Here is a 15,877-nt window from a genome sequence, read left to right on the forward strand (position 1 = left end):
CTAAAAAAAAAAAATAATAAATCTAACACTTAAAACTATAAAATCAGAACAGGCATTTTTAAAAACTCATGCTCTCATTCAGTCTTTCAATTTTCTGAGTGCCTTTTACAAAAATAGTATCTTCTCCATTATTAATTTATTTTGCAAAAGGAGGAAAGTATGAGAGAAAAAGTATTACTCTAACTTAAAATTCTAAGTAAATTCACTGTGATTGTATTCAACTTTGAATTTAATTATTCCTAAATTCTTCAGTAAGAAACTTAGAACTCTCCAGATGTGGCATATCACAGGAAAATTGGTTTGTTTGTTGCTTGGGACTTTGAGTTCATTATTCATGAAATCATGGGGTTGGAAGGGACCTCAAGGATCATGAAGCTCCAACCCCGCTGCCACAGGCAGGGCCACCAAGCTCCCCATTTAATACCAGACCAGGCTCCACAGGGCCCCATCCAACCTGGCCTTGAACACCTCTGAGGACGGGGCATCCACAACCTCTCTGTGCAGCCTGTCCCAGCACTTCACACTCTCTTGGTAAATAAATTCCCCCTGACATCCAACCTAAATCTTCCCTCCTTCAATTTAAAACCATTTTCCAATGTCTTGTCATATTACCACCAAAGAAACAAAAACATTTTATTTGCAGTATTGAAATTCTGCTCTGTTTTTAAATGAGCAATCAGAGCAAGAAGGTCACTTGCAGTGAAACAGTGTATCTGGTTTATTTCAGGTTGATCAATGTTTTTACCTGATTACAGATGCAGTAACGTGGCTCATTTGGATCATAGGTCCAGTCAACCTGGCTATTAGAATCAGACTCTGGTATTACTGCTGTTTGCTGGGACAATTCTTGTGCCAGTGCAGATGAGGAAGAACATGACGACAGAGAGGATGAAGAGGAGGATGATGACGACTGCTGACTTGAGGATTTGTTGTTGTTTCTGAATGAAAGAAAAAAACAAAACATACCATAATTTAAGTTCATTTACTGGCAAGTAGAATCAATTTTTGTTGACTGAAATACTATAGTATGTAAATCCTGAAGTGACATTCTTTAACACATTTCATTCAAGAACTGCAATAGCAAAACTGAATCTTTTTGGAAATCAGTCTTAACAGCTTATAGTCAGGCTATTCTAACCTATGGAATTGAACAACTCTAAATTGTCAAATGGCTTTACTGAATGCTTTACTTCACATTTTTTTTTTCCCTTACTGATACCCTTAGTGGCAAGCCTCCATTAAGAATATGTAAATGATATAACAGGCATTTGCATTTAATAATGTTACGTTGTCATGCACAATAGATTACTGTTAAGATGACTGATTCTATGCTAATCTCCCTGAAGCATCAGCCGTCACTCCCCTGGAACAATGTCAATATGCAAATTCTATGTTTTTGCTTATAGGTCAGATCTGACACCCAAGACATATGTAGATGAGAAATGATTCTAAAACAAACTTTTTAAGTGAGCTGTGAATGAAAACAAATATGTATGAAGAAAGAAAAAAGAGCAAGTCAGTTTAAAATACAGGCAATCTGGGACAAGATCCTTCAAACAAAACTTTTGAGTCCTCAAATTTACTTCTGATAAAAATCACTTCTTATCATAAGTAAATTTCATTCTGCTTCCTGTCCTAGATGGTCAGACATCACAATATGTACTGCTTATTTATAAAAGTGGCATGAAGCAAATCTCCAGATCTACTTCAAAACCATCTACAAAGCACTGCACAGTATTTCTAACATTTACATTTAGGCCAAGTCTTCTCTCCTGTAGAGAGAAAAAATGAGGAAAGAAACTAGACAATACAACAGACAAAAAAATAAATCAAAATATTTTTTTAAAACCTTGGATTGAATTTGCGTAAGGAAAAAGAAAACAGTGGAGAAAAGAAGAAAGTCCTGTACAAAAAAGGCCAGTATGGAATAATTACTTTCCACTCATGTTTTATAATCCCATGCATATTAAATAAAGTATTTCTAATATGACCTATGACCTTTAAGTGAAAGTTTAGTTGTCAACTGCAGTCAACAAAAAAACCTACTTGCTTTTTCTGCCACTTCGTGAATCTGTGCTTGATGAACTTAATGTCTGTGTTAATGTAGATGCCAGAGCTGATGATGAATACCCAGTTGAATCTCTAGATAATGAAAATTCTCTTCCAAGTTGAAAATCATTGTTCTTAAATGCTTCGTAGCTGGCTTTTAAACTGGATGTTCTTCTTCCTTCCTTCATCTAAAAAAGAATACTGATATTGTATCAGATTATACAGCAGTGTTCTTACTTAAGACATACCGGGCTGCTATTATTGCCACAGATTCACCAGTTATTCTTTTAATAATGTGATGCATAGTAAGTGATAAGAATGGGTGAGAATATCCCACAAGAAAAGGTACAAAATGAGTTGTCCTTTTATGGAAGTTTTAAAGGATGAAACTGTAGCATATAGACAATAATGATGAGAACTACACCACACCAGCTGAAAGTGATCCAAAAAATTACTAGTATTCCTTCTTAATCAATAGCGGGTGGCAGGCTGATGAGAATGTGAGAATGTTTTGACGTTACCTGTGCTGTGGCTTGCACTGCTTGAGCTGCTGCCATGGTAATAGCACCGGCCCCAGATCCTGAAGATAATGAGCCGAGGTTATATGATGCCAATGGTTGAGAAGAGTTTGTATTGTATGCATTGTTTGAAGAGGATGATGAATTATTGTTTCGACACCCTTGATGAACAGAACACATTCATGAAATTCAAAATGAAACTAAATTCCTTTGCATTTTAAGAAGAGTTATATATGACAACCAGTGAAAGATTAGGAACTCCATTTATGCAGAGTGGTCTGATCATTTGGAAAAAAGTTCTAAGAAAATTTTTTGATATTGCTAGTTTTCTACTTAAACATCAACCCTCACGTGCAAGGAATCCTTTTAGAAAGGCAGTCCTCACTATCACACTCAGCTATATATAGACATAACACAGCTGTTATGTCTATATAAGCCCAACCTCAGTTGAAATTATATTGGCTACTGTGACAATTGAGAAGAAATTAGTAATTTGACTGTACAACTAAACTTTCCCTAAGATAACACTTAAAACAGTCTTAGCACTAAAAGCTAAAAATCGTAATTTGAATGCACCAGATTTCCTGACAGCTGTTCAAACGTAGTTCTGTTTCATTTGCCAACTCATGCGAAGTTCCTTAAAGATAAATGACTATGAAAAAAACTATTTAAAATTAATGAACAGCATTAAATTGCCAATGTACTTTACTTACTAATACTCTCTCATAATCTTTCATTTTCTGAGAAAAATCTATGAAATATCCTGATTTTGAAAAGTGACAGGAAGCTGTGCTGTGTTTTTATGCACTAATCAAAGGGCCTTCTTATCTGGCCTCACTTCACACAACACTCAGAAGGATTTGATCATAGCTGAATGCTAGGTCAGAGCAACCCTTATAAGATGAATGAATATTCTTTTCCTACTTTGGAAATTACTGCATGGGCTTCTTTTCCTCAAAATAATGCATGGATCTCTTGTATTTCTACCATTGGATGAATGAAAACCATACTGCTACCCTCTTCCAAACTGTGTAAGTAAAAAAAAAAACAGCCAACACACAGCTGTCAAATGACAACAAAGCCAATGAGCTTCATGCACAACACAGGTGAGTAACAATGTCTGCAATTTCTCATTTCTAAAATGATCGAAAATCCCAGAGGGAAGTGTATGGGTCTCTGATACATATTTAAAAACAAAAACAAACAAACAAACAAAAAAAAACCAATGAAAAAAACACATATACAATTGGATTTCTCTTCCCTCTATTAAAAGTAATAAAATGTAAAACAATTAAGACTACCTGGTGTATTTTCTTTAGAGGCATCTGAAGTAAGGGTAGATAGAAGGGCTTCAGATTTAAACTTCTTCTCGGGAACATGATCTGTTGCACCATGGTGAGACGATGGGTTGTGTTTCCTTTCTAAGAAAACAAATGAAGTGAACTTAAATGGAAAAGCCTTTTCACTTTAAAAGTAAAACTGTTAACAACTACAGATACTAAAATAGCACTTTCAACTAACTGCCATCAGCAAAACCTTTTTATGTCACTCTTGCAGTTTTTCAGAATAGGCATGATCACCATTTAATTACCCCAATTTATCCAGCATTTGGAAAAAAAATATAATAAATGTACTTGATGACAAATATATCTTAAAAGTGAATATGCTTTGATCTATCCAATACTCACTCTCTACTGGAGTGTGTGAATGGGCGTGATGGTTATTCACAGGCTGAGATGGTGTATCCAGCTCCAGGGATCCTAAAAATGGGAGGTAAAAAGACCAGAAAATTTTTGAAGTCTACAATGTAATGGCTTTAATTTTTCTGACACTAAGTTTTTACAATATTAACCAAAACACTGTGCAATTACACTTATATTAATTGGAAGGATTTTAGAGTTACAATCTCCCAAAACAAGTTCCAGGAACAACTAAGTTGAATCACTATCTATCCCACGTTGGAAGGGAACTACAAGGTTTACTGAATTGAATCCCTTTCTTCTCTCAAGAGCACACAAAATTCAAAGCATGTATCTGAAAATACTGTCCAAATGTTTCTTGAATTCCAGCAGCCTGTAGCCAAGACCACTGCCCTGGGCAGCCTGTCCCAGCGCACGACCACCCTCTGGTGAAAAACCTTTGCCTAACACTCATCCGACTTTTTCCTGACACAGCTCCATGCTGTTCCCTCCAGTCCTGTCACTGTCATGAAAGAGGGAGACCTCCTCTCAGCCTTCTGTTTGCTGGGATGAACAAACCAAGGGATCTCTGCTGCTCCTCAGATGCCTTTCCCATCTTCATAGCCCACTTCTGGATGCTAACAGCTTTATGTTCTTCTTATACCATGATGCCCAAAAGTACACACAGTGCTTGAGGTGAGGTGACACCAAGCTGAGTGGTGCGGCTGACATAATGGAAGGAAGGGATGCCATTCAGAGGGACCTCGAGAGGCTAGAAAGGTGGGCCCAGGTGAACCTGATGAGGTTCAATACAGTAAAGTGCAGCGTTTTGCACGCGCTGGAGGAATTCTAGGCATCCATACAGACTGGAAGGAGCAGTCCTTGAGAGCAGCCCTGCGAAGAAGAACCTGGGGGTCTTGATAGATGAAAAGCTTAACATGAGCCAACAGTGTGCCCTTGCAGCTCAGAAAGCAAATGGTATCTTGAGCTCCATCAGAAGAGGGGTGGCCAGCAGGGACAGGGAGGTGATTGTCCCCCTCTACTCTGCTACTGTGATGCCCCATCTGGAATATTGCGTCCAAGTGTGGAGCCCCCAGTAAAAAAAAAGACAGCTGTTGGAGAGGGTCCAGAGGAGAGCCACAAAGATATTCAGGGGACTGCAGCACCTCCCCTACGAAGACAGGCTGAGGGAGTTGGGTTTGTTCAGCCTGGAGAAAAGAAGGCTGCAGCATGACCTCATTGCAGCCTTTCAGTACCTAAAGGGAGCCTGCAAACAGGAGGGGAATCAACTCTTTGAAAGAGTAGATAACTGAAGGACAAGGGGAAATGGTTTTAAGTTGAGGGAGGGAAGATTTAGGTTGGGTGTCAGGGGGAAGTTCTTTACAGAGAGAGTGATGAGGTGCTGGAACAGGCTGCCCAGAGAGGTTGTGAATGCTCTGTCCCTGGAGGTGTTCAAGGCCAGGTTGGATGGGGCCCTGGGCAGACTGGTCTAGTAGTAAATGTAGAGCTTGGTGGCCCTGCATGTGGCAGGGGGGTTGGAGATTCATGATCCTTGAGGTCCTTTCCAACCCGGGCCATTCTGTGATTCTGTGAGGCTGCACAGCACTGAGTAAGGGGGACAATCTCTTCCCTCGCCCAGCTTGCAGTGTCTGCTGCACCCCAGCCTTGTCACACAAGGTTACTCTTGTTAACCCTTTTAACAGGAAAGTTTTAAAATAGAAATTGCTGACTACTGCTGTGCAACTTTCAAAGAAAAATTAAAATCAAGGTCAATATTGAGAACCAAGAACACTACTTTCAATATGCCACTGCCAGTAAGTTGCATACAGGCCAGTAAAGCTGCACTAGAAGTACTGACAATATGTGCATATTTCAAGTGAAGACTGTAGACACATTTATGAACATAAATATTAAAATGCAGTTAAGAGCTAAACTGTATTAATGATGCGATCTCCCATCTCGTCATATTGACTCAACACATACCAAGACCAGAAATATGTTTCAAGTTGACCTAACATTCTGTCATACATCTGTACTCAAAATCACAGATGTTGAAAATACCCAGACTGGAAATCCAAAAAAGAGGGAGGAAAGGAAAGGCTGAATTCAATTTAATCATGCTGTGATTTAGTCCAAAGGCTGCCCTCTGGAGGAACCTCAATAATATGTTTTTACTCTGATAGCTAAAAATGTTAAGAGGCTTTTCATTCTACCTTACATTTTATTAAGTAATAAATATCTTAAACGCAATCTGGTCACTTGTGTTTTCAGTTTTCAAAATTCTACCTACCTTGCCAAACAAATGGCCCAAATAAAGTTAGCATCAGATCTTAAAACTGCAGCTCGGACTCAAAAATAAACTAGTTGCCCTCTTCTGCAGTAGTTCATTAATAACACCTACTCAGCAGTTTTCTTTTGTGCTTCTTATTTAAAAAAAACAAACAAACAAGCAAGCAATTAGAAACAAAATTTTGAGGAAAATTAGCTTTTATGACAAAGTTCAAAGAAAGACTAATTACCCCTTATTTCCTCAGGTGACTTGGGTTACTTTTCACTAGTCTTGGTCATGAAGAACAGTCACTGACTATTAGCTTCATAATAACACATGCTTTAGAAACTTTGGAATTTATCATAATCACATTTGAACTTGACACCTAAATACTAACAGGTATAGAGGGCTGGATTTTTTTCACACTAAGTTTGCCTTAAAACCATCACGTTACATCCCATTTACAGTCTGAATGCTAGCTGTGCAGTGCTGCAGTATTTGCTGAGCTTGCAGGTTTCTTCCTCAAAATGCTCCTCTCTCACCACCTTTTGATAAAATCATCCATTCTCTTCTCTTATAAAAAAAAAAGAGATCCACAAAGTAGGTATCTTTACTTGACAATCCGTGCCTGTAATTGGAATATCCACTCTCCTCTATTTGGTGGCAGTCAACTGGCCCAGTAGGTTAAGCATAGATTGCAATACTTTCCTGAATGCCTACAGTATTAATAACAGTTTTAAAGAATTCTGTACGTTAGTTTAACTATTCATATGTACAACAGCCCTATTAAAAAGAGAAATTATTCTAATTTCTCAGGTGCATTTTGATTCCACTGGTAAAAATCAAGTTTGAACTAAAATTTGAGAATCACTGACTGATAAAAGGTATGCAGATCAAAGCAAAATTGCAAAATGAGTGGAAACACAGTAGACCAATAACAACTTCATCATGTCTTACTTTTGTAAAGCGACAGAAAATCTGTCAAGTATTTTAAGAAAATTATGCATACTTACGTCTCTCTAATATTTCTGTGATTCCAGCATTGTCTGCTTCAAGTTCCATTTTAAATTTAGCAAGTTCCTGATCCAGTTTTCTCAAGTGACGATCTACCTGTATTGGAGACAATGCAACAATAAATAGCGTCCAGTTCTGGAACATGAATAACTACACCAGGCACGTCCAACCCACAGGATGCATGTGACCCAACTCAGCTCACAGTGCAGTGCTGATAAATAACACGGCACTATGGTTAATTTGCAAACAAACCACGTCACTTTTCAAAGATTACAATTTGAGGAGACATTCTATGCAGAAACATGCTGCCACATTTGATGCGTATCGAGGAACGCTTTGCAAAGACAAAACTGCAGAACTAAAAAAGTCTGTCACCTCAACAAAATACTTTAAAAAAAAAGTTAAAACTCAAATGGTAATAAAGAACCTGGTTAAGTGGGCAATACTGATGGTAGGTGGGCTGCTGGACTAGATCATCTTAGAGGTCTTTTCCAACCTTCATGATTCTATGACTGTTATAAAAGCTAGTTACGTGACAGGACATCTTACTGCAAAATAATCAAAACCACTTCCTGATGGTGAGTTTGTTAAGCATATATGAAAAGCACAATGGATATTGTGGGTCCTGATTAATTGAAAAAAAAGAAAAAAGCTTTTTTTTTTTTATACCTCTCCAGTTTGTCTCACCAGACTGCAGTTAGGTGAATTGAAAAAAAATAAGAAAGTATATGAAGAAAAGCCTGTAAAGTAAAGCTACTGACCTCAAATTTTACGCTTTGGTGATAGATAAAAATATTAATACTACAGGTACAGCTCTACTTGCCATTTTCACTAGAGTATTGATAACAAATATAATGTCACTGAAGAAACAGGTTCTTTGGCATCCTTGAAAGACACAGCTATACCTTCTGACTTATTTGAATCAGTAAAAAAATATGTTAAAGCAATCTTTTTTAGCCTTTGTCAACATATCTAACATAGCTACTGAAGGTGACCTAGTGATGGCTGGTAAAAAAAGATGGACTTAGAAAACTAATAGAAGATGATTCAGTTACCATCTGTATCTCACTGCATCAGACATCAAAAAATATATGCGTAGAAGCTTCAAAATTGAATGATGTCATGCAAATCATCAAAGCTGTGAATTTCAGCAAGTCCAAGGGACCGAAACATCGCCAATTCTAAAGTTCATGAAATGTATGGATGCATTTATGGGGTCATCATTTATCTTCCTGATGGCTAAGTCAGGGTAAAATGCTAAAAACACTCTGCAAAGTGCAATCAAGTTCTTTACAGAATCAAAAGGAAAACTTGTGTCAGAACATGAAGATTAAAAATGGCTCACAGACTGAGCATTTTGGATTTGATCATTCATTTAAAAGAGTTACACGTGCTTCTTCAAGGTGAAAAATCACTTTTCTGTGCTTCAGACATTAACAGCATTCGAAATGCAAGTTAAATTATGGCAAGCTGAAGTAACGGAAAATAATTATATGCAGTATGATATGTTGGCTAAACGCTGTCCTGGAAAGAGTGAAAAATATGCAGCTGTGCTTTTCATTTTGATAAAGAAATTCGAGAAGAGGTTTCAGTATTTCCAAATAAATAAATAAATAAATAAATCTTTTTATCTTTTTTTTTATATATATATTTGCAACTCCATTTTCAGTCAACTTGTAAACTTCCATTACTTGTAAACTTCCTATGGAATGTATAGAGTTGCAACCAGCATTCAACTCGAAGAAAAATTCTGCCATGTCTCTTTGCCACTTTCATAAGCCCTCTTTCCAGAGAAAAATAGCCAGCCCTCCCTTCACGGTCACATTTATTTATGTCATCAGTTTTTGACAGTATATACATTTGTGGACAATTATTGTCAAGGATGAAGCACAGGAAGAGAAATATTTCATCAAAAATCTCAGATGAATACCCTGAGAACTCACTAGGAGTGGCAACCACTGCCATATAACCAGCGTGAAGCATAAGCTTCACAAAAACAAGGTCAAACATCACATCAGTTTTATGTTTTTGTTGTTTCCTGTTTTTAGGTTTTAATAAAAACATGCTAAAAATGTTCTGTTACTTAGAAGCATTACATTTATTATGTATTTTATATGTGGCCCGTGGCAATTCCTGTTTGCTGAATGCAGCCCAGACAAGCCAAACAGTTGCACAACCACGAGCTCCACCTTTTTATCTGGTCTGCCAAGAATTGCTCTTCCAGGAGTTCTCCACCATTCAGTACTAAGCATGTATAAGAGTCATGCTATGACAAAGAGTCATAACTTCTTGGCCTCTTACACTTCCCACTCAGTAGAAATACTAGAATTAGCACTAAAATGGGCTGCTGCTCAGCTGCCCAGGGAATCACAGGATTCACCAAAGCTGCATATTGGCTCAGCAACTAGAAGCCCTCCTCTCATTACAGGCGGTGTTCCAAAACACAATGCTATGTGTTTTCTATGAGAAAAGGGGCTAATAGCATTTAGGGTTGTTGTGAGTATGGGTATAGAAACTAGAAGAGAAAGAACAGTACAAAATGCCCTTTAAAAGTGGTTAGGCTATACGAAGAAATTACAGGTTTCTTGTAGTTCAATACTCGTACATCTGCCAACATGCATAGAAAGAATGGTGTCTGTACTGAACATGTAAGGACTGATGTGCTTTTGAGTAAAGTACGACATACTCTGGGGTACCAAAAACTCACAAAAGAAAAAAAAAAACACTAAACAAAGAACCACCATGTTCAAAATGCCTTCTTCATGCAGAAGAATCATGTACTTATCTTTAAACTACTGCGAAATGAAGAAGTTTTGCACCTAGAGAGGGAATGTTCCAACATTCAGTAGTAGATGGAAGGAGAATGAACCAAACAAATATTTGTTTTACGTCTACTGTATTTTAGAGCAATAACTTGCAACTTTTGCTCTCTGAGAAAGTGTGAAGTAAATATACTTAAAACCCAAAATGCATACTTTACAAGGTGGAATAGCTTGCCTGTGGTCCCTTTTCAAAACCAAGTACAACCAGAAGGAGAATACATTAAAACCTTACGATTTCTCAAATTATTTCTTTATATTTTACAACAGTGTGTTAGCAACAAAAATCCTAGGAGTCAGTAAAACATTAAGTGTCTTTCTAAAAGAAAAAAAAAAAATCTGTTTGAAGCTGACCTAAGAGTACAAGTAACACAACTATAGCATTTATCAAGATGTTCTGAATTCCTGAAGACATAAATTTAGGTAATGCACTACAAGCCTTTTGTCTACTTACCAAATCATATATTTGATTAGCCAGCTGTACTTTCTCATCTGCATCTTCCAAAGCCTTGTAATAATCCTGGTATAAAGAGAATGCTTTTAAGTCACAAATGTAACTGAATTAATTTCAGCTGTTTTAAGCTATTTTAACCTAGCACAAAGTGTAAATTAAAAGTAGAAACTGAATCAGTTTTCAGAAAGACTCTGAAACTGCTGTAAAGAGCAGTAAGCTAAATGTTAGATGAGAGCTATATCAGCTATTTATTGCTTAGAAAAAGCAAAACTGCAGGACATGGACACTTCCTCCTACAGTGACACTTACATGTCACAATATGGTTCACTGCAAGAAAAGAAATAGCCTTTGATGTATTTTACACTATGCAGCATTATGGACTCAACAAGAAATGATGTCTTTTACTTGAAACTATTGTCCTTCAAATGATGCTACTGTGATTGGAGGTCTTTTCAGCACTGTAGTTAAACATATAGAAAATGAAGTATATAATTTAAATTAGTGTATTTTAAAAATACTTCAATAAATTATTATAAAATAAACTTACTAAAGATGCAATTTTAAAATCTGCTCTAAATAATGACAAACCATAGATAAGTCCCCTTTTAAAGTTAGTGTAAGCATATTTATCTCTAGGTTCAAACAAGTTTAAGTGCCTTTTTATTTCAATTTCCACTGAAGAGTACCTCGCTCAGGTAAAAACTCAGATCTTAATCCTATTAAAGTCTTTTTTTTTCTTCTTAATTTACTCCAGTGAAGTCAGAGTTTTGACTTACATTGTGTTTTGTTGATTTTGGTGGTTTTTTTTTTAAAGATTATTTGTTTTAATTAAGGAAAGAATAAACCTTGCTTGTCTAAGGGGCTGAAGTTTCAAGTGTAGGAGGACTAGAAAGGATTTTTCTCCTGACAAAATGATGGACTACCCTGCTAACAATACCAACAACACCAAGTGTCAAATGATAAAACAAAACAGCAACACAGCTGTCTTCTCAGTCTTCTCTCTAATGGTACATATGCCATATAAATACTACATACAAAGACAGGCGCAGAATCAGAGGGGATGTTGAAGTTAAGATGGAAAAATATCCTTTAAAAGAATGCCAACTAATTTACAAAGTTTCAAGTCATACAAGCAGGAAGAAAATACCCAAGTTGAAATTCTAGTACCTGGTTTCATCACTCCAATATTCACTTTTTAAAAAATTTAATGATAGTAGCAAATACTTGGCAAAACTTAAAAGAAATGCTTTATCAAAGAAACTTTCCTGTCCTTTTTCTCCTCTAAGGAAGTTCTATGCATCTCTGTGAAAGCCCAGAGGAAGTCACAGTTCTGAACACTTAAGACTTCACTCAATTATAAACTGTTTTTTCCTAAGGTTATCTTCTTTTAAAAAAACAAATGCAGCCCACTCCCGTGATATCCTTACTTTTTTGATTGATGTCATCTGTTCTTCTCTCCATTCAGGTTTGTTTTTCTTTGCGTTCATAAAAAATTCATTGACCCTCTGCTCGAGCTGATCCATTGCATCTGCACAGGGAAATATTAAGGTAAATATTATCTTCTCACATACATAAACATTACAAAACAAGGTGGAATTTTTTTCTGAAACGAAGTTGACAGGACTGAGGTGTAAATAATTATAGCAAAAACAAGTAAGTAAATAAAAAGAACAAAACAAGGGACAGCGGACAGAGGAGGGAAATATTTACCTTAATTTCCAAGAAGCAGAATTGCATTCTGGTAGGATTCTCATCAAGTTTCTTGTGCTCTCCACATGGGAAAGGCAGGACGCCAAGTTCTAAAGATTTTTTGCCCCCAAGAGCAGTGGTGGTGACTTAAAGCACGACCCAAACTCCTCACCCAGGGCTCTAGACTGCTGACTTTGGAAAATTCTAGCCAGTTACAAACTGAGCAGTGAACAAAATGTTCTCTAAGAGAAACAGTCAAATACAAAACCAAATAGTTGGAAAAATTAGTGCCTCAGAAGAGAAGAGCAACCGAAGAGTCAACCCTTAACTCAAGGCCCTTCCACAATATGCTAGGAAGAACAAGAGCAATTGAAAACACAAGTTTATTCCCATCCCCTAACTCCCACGCTGTAGAACAAAGAGGTAAATGCACTGATGGGATACCATGGACAGGATTCTTTCTTACATGCAGCTGAGAAATATCTCAAGGGGAAAAAGTAAAATAATTACTCAACATACTATAAGAAAGGAAAATGTCAACCATAAGTTACTTGTCTGGTTATTTATTGAAGCAGGAAGAGGGATTTACTTTCCTTTCCTTCCACCATCCTTTATAAAAACATCAAGTTTAATATTTCAACAGCTGGACACTCGTGCATGCAGCAACTTGCATACGTCCAAAACCAAACAGCTGCTTCAGTCAAACTAACCCTGACAGCTTGGCTAGTCTCAAGATAAGGGACAGTACTGCAATTATTATAATGTTTTAAACAGAACTTTCAGCAATACAATCCAGACAAGTTTCAAGTTAAACATAACAATGCACCACCGACCTACAGACTTCGGGCTCTCAGTGTAAAACAATAAAGATGCTTTCAGAAGCCAGCACTAAAACTGCACCGTATGATAGAGTGGGGATGAGGTAAAGAAACCAAGTATCCAGCTCAAGAAACCAATGAATCTGCAGGTATAGTTAATTCCTTAAATCCAACAGAGCCTGAAGTCTTTTCATTTTGCAAATCCTCAAGAACAATCAGAACTAGTTGCTCATGCAAATGATGAAAAATCAAGCATAGTAAGCGAGCAAAGAATTTTTGATGCTACCTATGCAGGTAATCTCCAGAATCAAAACCAACAGGAAACTAACAACTTTAGACAGGAATGATAAGAATTTATCCCAAGCCAAAATAGTCGTTGCCAAGGCTCAAAACAAGATGACTCAAATCCAGACAGACAAAGCAGTCAAATGAACATTTTCCATTTGCACTGTGTTATGCTTAGGGAGGATGATGACTGAGCAACAAGTGAGGCTTCCAAAAGGTTTGTTCTTCCATCAAATGACTATAATTTGGTCCATAAAGCTGAAGGACAAAAGGTTCTACCTCCTATTCCCAGCCTGAAAACAACTGAGAGATTATTACTATACAGCTCCATAGACTGAGGAATAAAAGTAATTATAAAATTCTTTTTTTTTTATTGAGAACAGATATCAGTCTGGGTGAAACTGCTTAAGTGAAAACTTCCATAGAAACTTGGTCTCTCCTGAAAGAGAAGAACTGGCAAACAGGAATGCAGGGCAGCTCTACTACATCACATGGAAGGTCCTCCATAGTACACTTCAGTCTCTTCAGCTTCTCTCCCCTCTCACCTCTCTTTCATCTGTGCTACTTCATTCAGACATAGTAATTTCTTAGAACAGATTCTCAAAGAGAGCTGACAGAAATTCTATTAGAAGACAGGGTTTTTTTCTAGAGCTTGGCTGGTAATCCATGACTTGAACCTACATAGAGGGAAAACATTCTGTACTCCATATGCAAATGTCTCAGAGCTCATGACTGACTTTCAACTCTGATGTTCTTCACTTTTCCCACAGGAGCCTTACCAGGGTACACAGCATATGCTGATTTATCTTCTGATGATGATGATGATGCCTACCCCATTCAAAGTCTGAATCATCCGAACACCATTAACTCTCAAACACAACAGCTGTGTTATCTCTAAATGAAGTTTTGTGCAGGTTTCTGGGCCAATACCACCTGCCAAAACACTGTTCTGATACAGGTCAGAGACACTGATCCCTCATATCAACTTCTGGGTCACAGCATCACAACAGTCCACGGGTTCACATGAAGTATTCAGCATGAGCTATCAAACTGCCAGCTGAAGAGATGTGAGTCCAGAGGTTTCAAAATGCATAGGATGCCTTGTCACTCATTGCAAGAATCCTCAAAGAACCAAAAACCTTCCTCTGGCCATAAGGTTGGTTTTTGTATACAAATATTCAGTGTTTTTCACAACTTCCAGTTAAAGCAAGGGAAATGACACCACTGCAGCCATGGCAGCACTGGCTGGCACTAATAAACACCCAGGAGAAAGCCTGAGGTCTCACTTCAAAATATAATAGGTTAAACTATTGGTTTAAAGAATCACAGAATCACAGGGTTTGGAAGGAAGTCCTGAGGATTATCCAGTCCAATCCCTTGCTAAAGCAGGTCCTCCAGAGTAGGTTACAAAGGAAAGCATCCTGGTGAGTCTTGAGTATCTCCAGAGGAGACTCCACAACTTCTGGGCAGCCTGTTCCAATGCTGTCACCCTCACAGCAAGGAAGTTTTCCTCATGTTTGTATGGAACTTCCTGTGTTCCTGTCTGCACCTGTTGCCCCTTGTCTGTCGCTGGGGACCACTGAAAAGAGCCCACCCCATCCATTTGACTCCTGCATTTCAGACATTTATCAACAGTGATGCAATCCTCTCCCTGTCTTCTCTTCTCCAGGCTGATCAGTGCCAGAGCTACGCTCCTACACTAAGATACTACACCTAAGATACTAAAAGCATGGTGTAGACTTTTATATTACTGTCTAACACTCAGCTGTTATTTCAACATTTGCTCTTTCTCTCATCCTTCTTTGAGATACTCCAATCCCTCTGGCACTGAGGAACCCTCTCATCTCTTGTCTAAGTTACATTAATAAAGACCTTTGCCTCTCACTTGCAGACGAACACATTTATTGTGTGTTAACACAGCAACACCTCACTGGGTGCTGTGGGACATGAGTACCAGAAGGGATTGCTGGAGAGAATCAAAGGGGAACGCATCCTGGAAACAGCTGCATGTGCTAAGCTCATACAAAATGAAGGAAACGTGTATGTGGTTAAGTGTCAGCTAAAGCATAAAAGCACAGGGAAAAATCTCATTCTTGTATGCTGTGGTGAGAGGAGCTGGCTGGAAGGTCTCAGAACCAGCACGACCTGCTGAAAGAGTGGGGTGCAGCTCCTGTTCCAAACCACCATCACTGCTCTTAGGGACCAAAAACCTAGAGAGTTTGGGACGTGCCACCCACAAGGCCCCAGGGAGCAGCACAAGCGCAGCAGCCGACCAGCGCCGCG

The 15,877-nt window shown here is 37.9% G+C and overlaps 1 protein-coding gene across 2 annotated transcripts in view; it reads right to left on the reverse strand.

The window, feature by feature from the left end:
• ING3 (inhibitor of growth family member 3) overlaps nucleotides 1-12,535 on the reverse strand; it is a 15,306-nt gene extending 2,771 nt beyond the window's left edge. The window contains exons 1-9 of one of the 2 annotated variants that reach the window (XM_010706419.3): nucleotides 12,513-12,535; nucleotides 12,230-12,330; nucleotides 10,803-10,868; nucleotides 7,529-7,625; nucleotides 4,256-4,327; nucleotides 3,869-3,988; nucleotides 2,571-2,629; nucleotides 2,047-2,237; nucleotides 746-938 (exon numbers count right to left, since the gene is read on the reverse strand). In XM_010706419.3, coding sequence (XP_010704721.1) covers nucleotides 746-938; nucleotides 2,047-2,237; nucleotides 2,571-2,629; nucleotides 3,869-3,988; nucleotides 4,256-4,327; nucleotides 7,529-7,625; nucleotides 10,803-10,868; nucleotides 12,230-12,325 — 894 coding nt within the window. In that variant the 5' untranslated portion in view covers nucleotides 12,326-12,330; nucleotides 12,513-12,535. Of the gene's footprint in view, nucleotides 1-745; nucleotides 939-2,046; nucleotides 2,238-2,570; nucleotides 2,729-3,868; nucleotides 3,989-4,255; nucleotides 4,328-7,528; nucleotides 7,626-10,802; nucleotides 10,869-12,229; nucleotides 12,331-12,512 lie in introns of both variants that reach the window. The other variant, XM_003201965.4, reaches the window with a different exon arrangement.
• Between the last annotated feature and the right edge of the window lie 3,342 nt (nucleotides 12,536-15,877).

Source organism: Meleagris gallopavo, chromosome 1, assembly GCF_000146605.3.
Source record: "Meleagris gallopavo isolate NT-WF06-2002-E0010 breed Aviagen turkey brand Nicholas breeding stock chromosome 1, Turkey_5.1, whole genome shotgun sequence".
Classification (NCBI taxonomy): domain Eukaryota; kingdom Metazoa; phylum Chordata; class Aves; order Galliformes; family Phasianidae; genus Meleagris; species Meleagris gallopavo.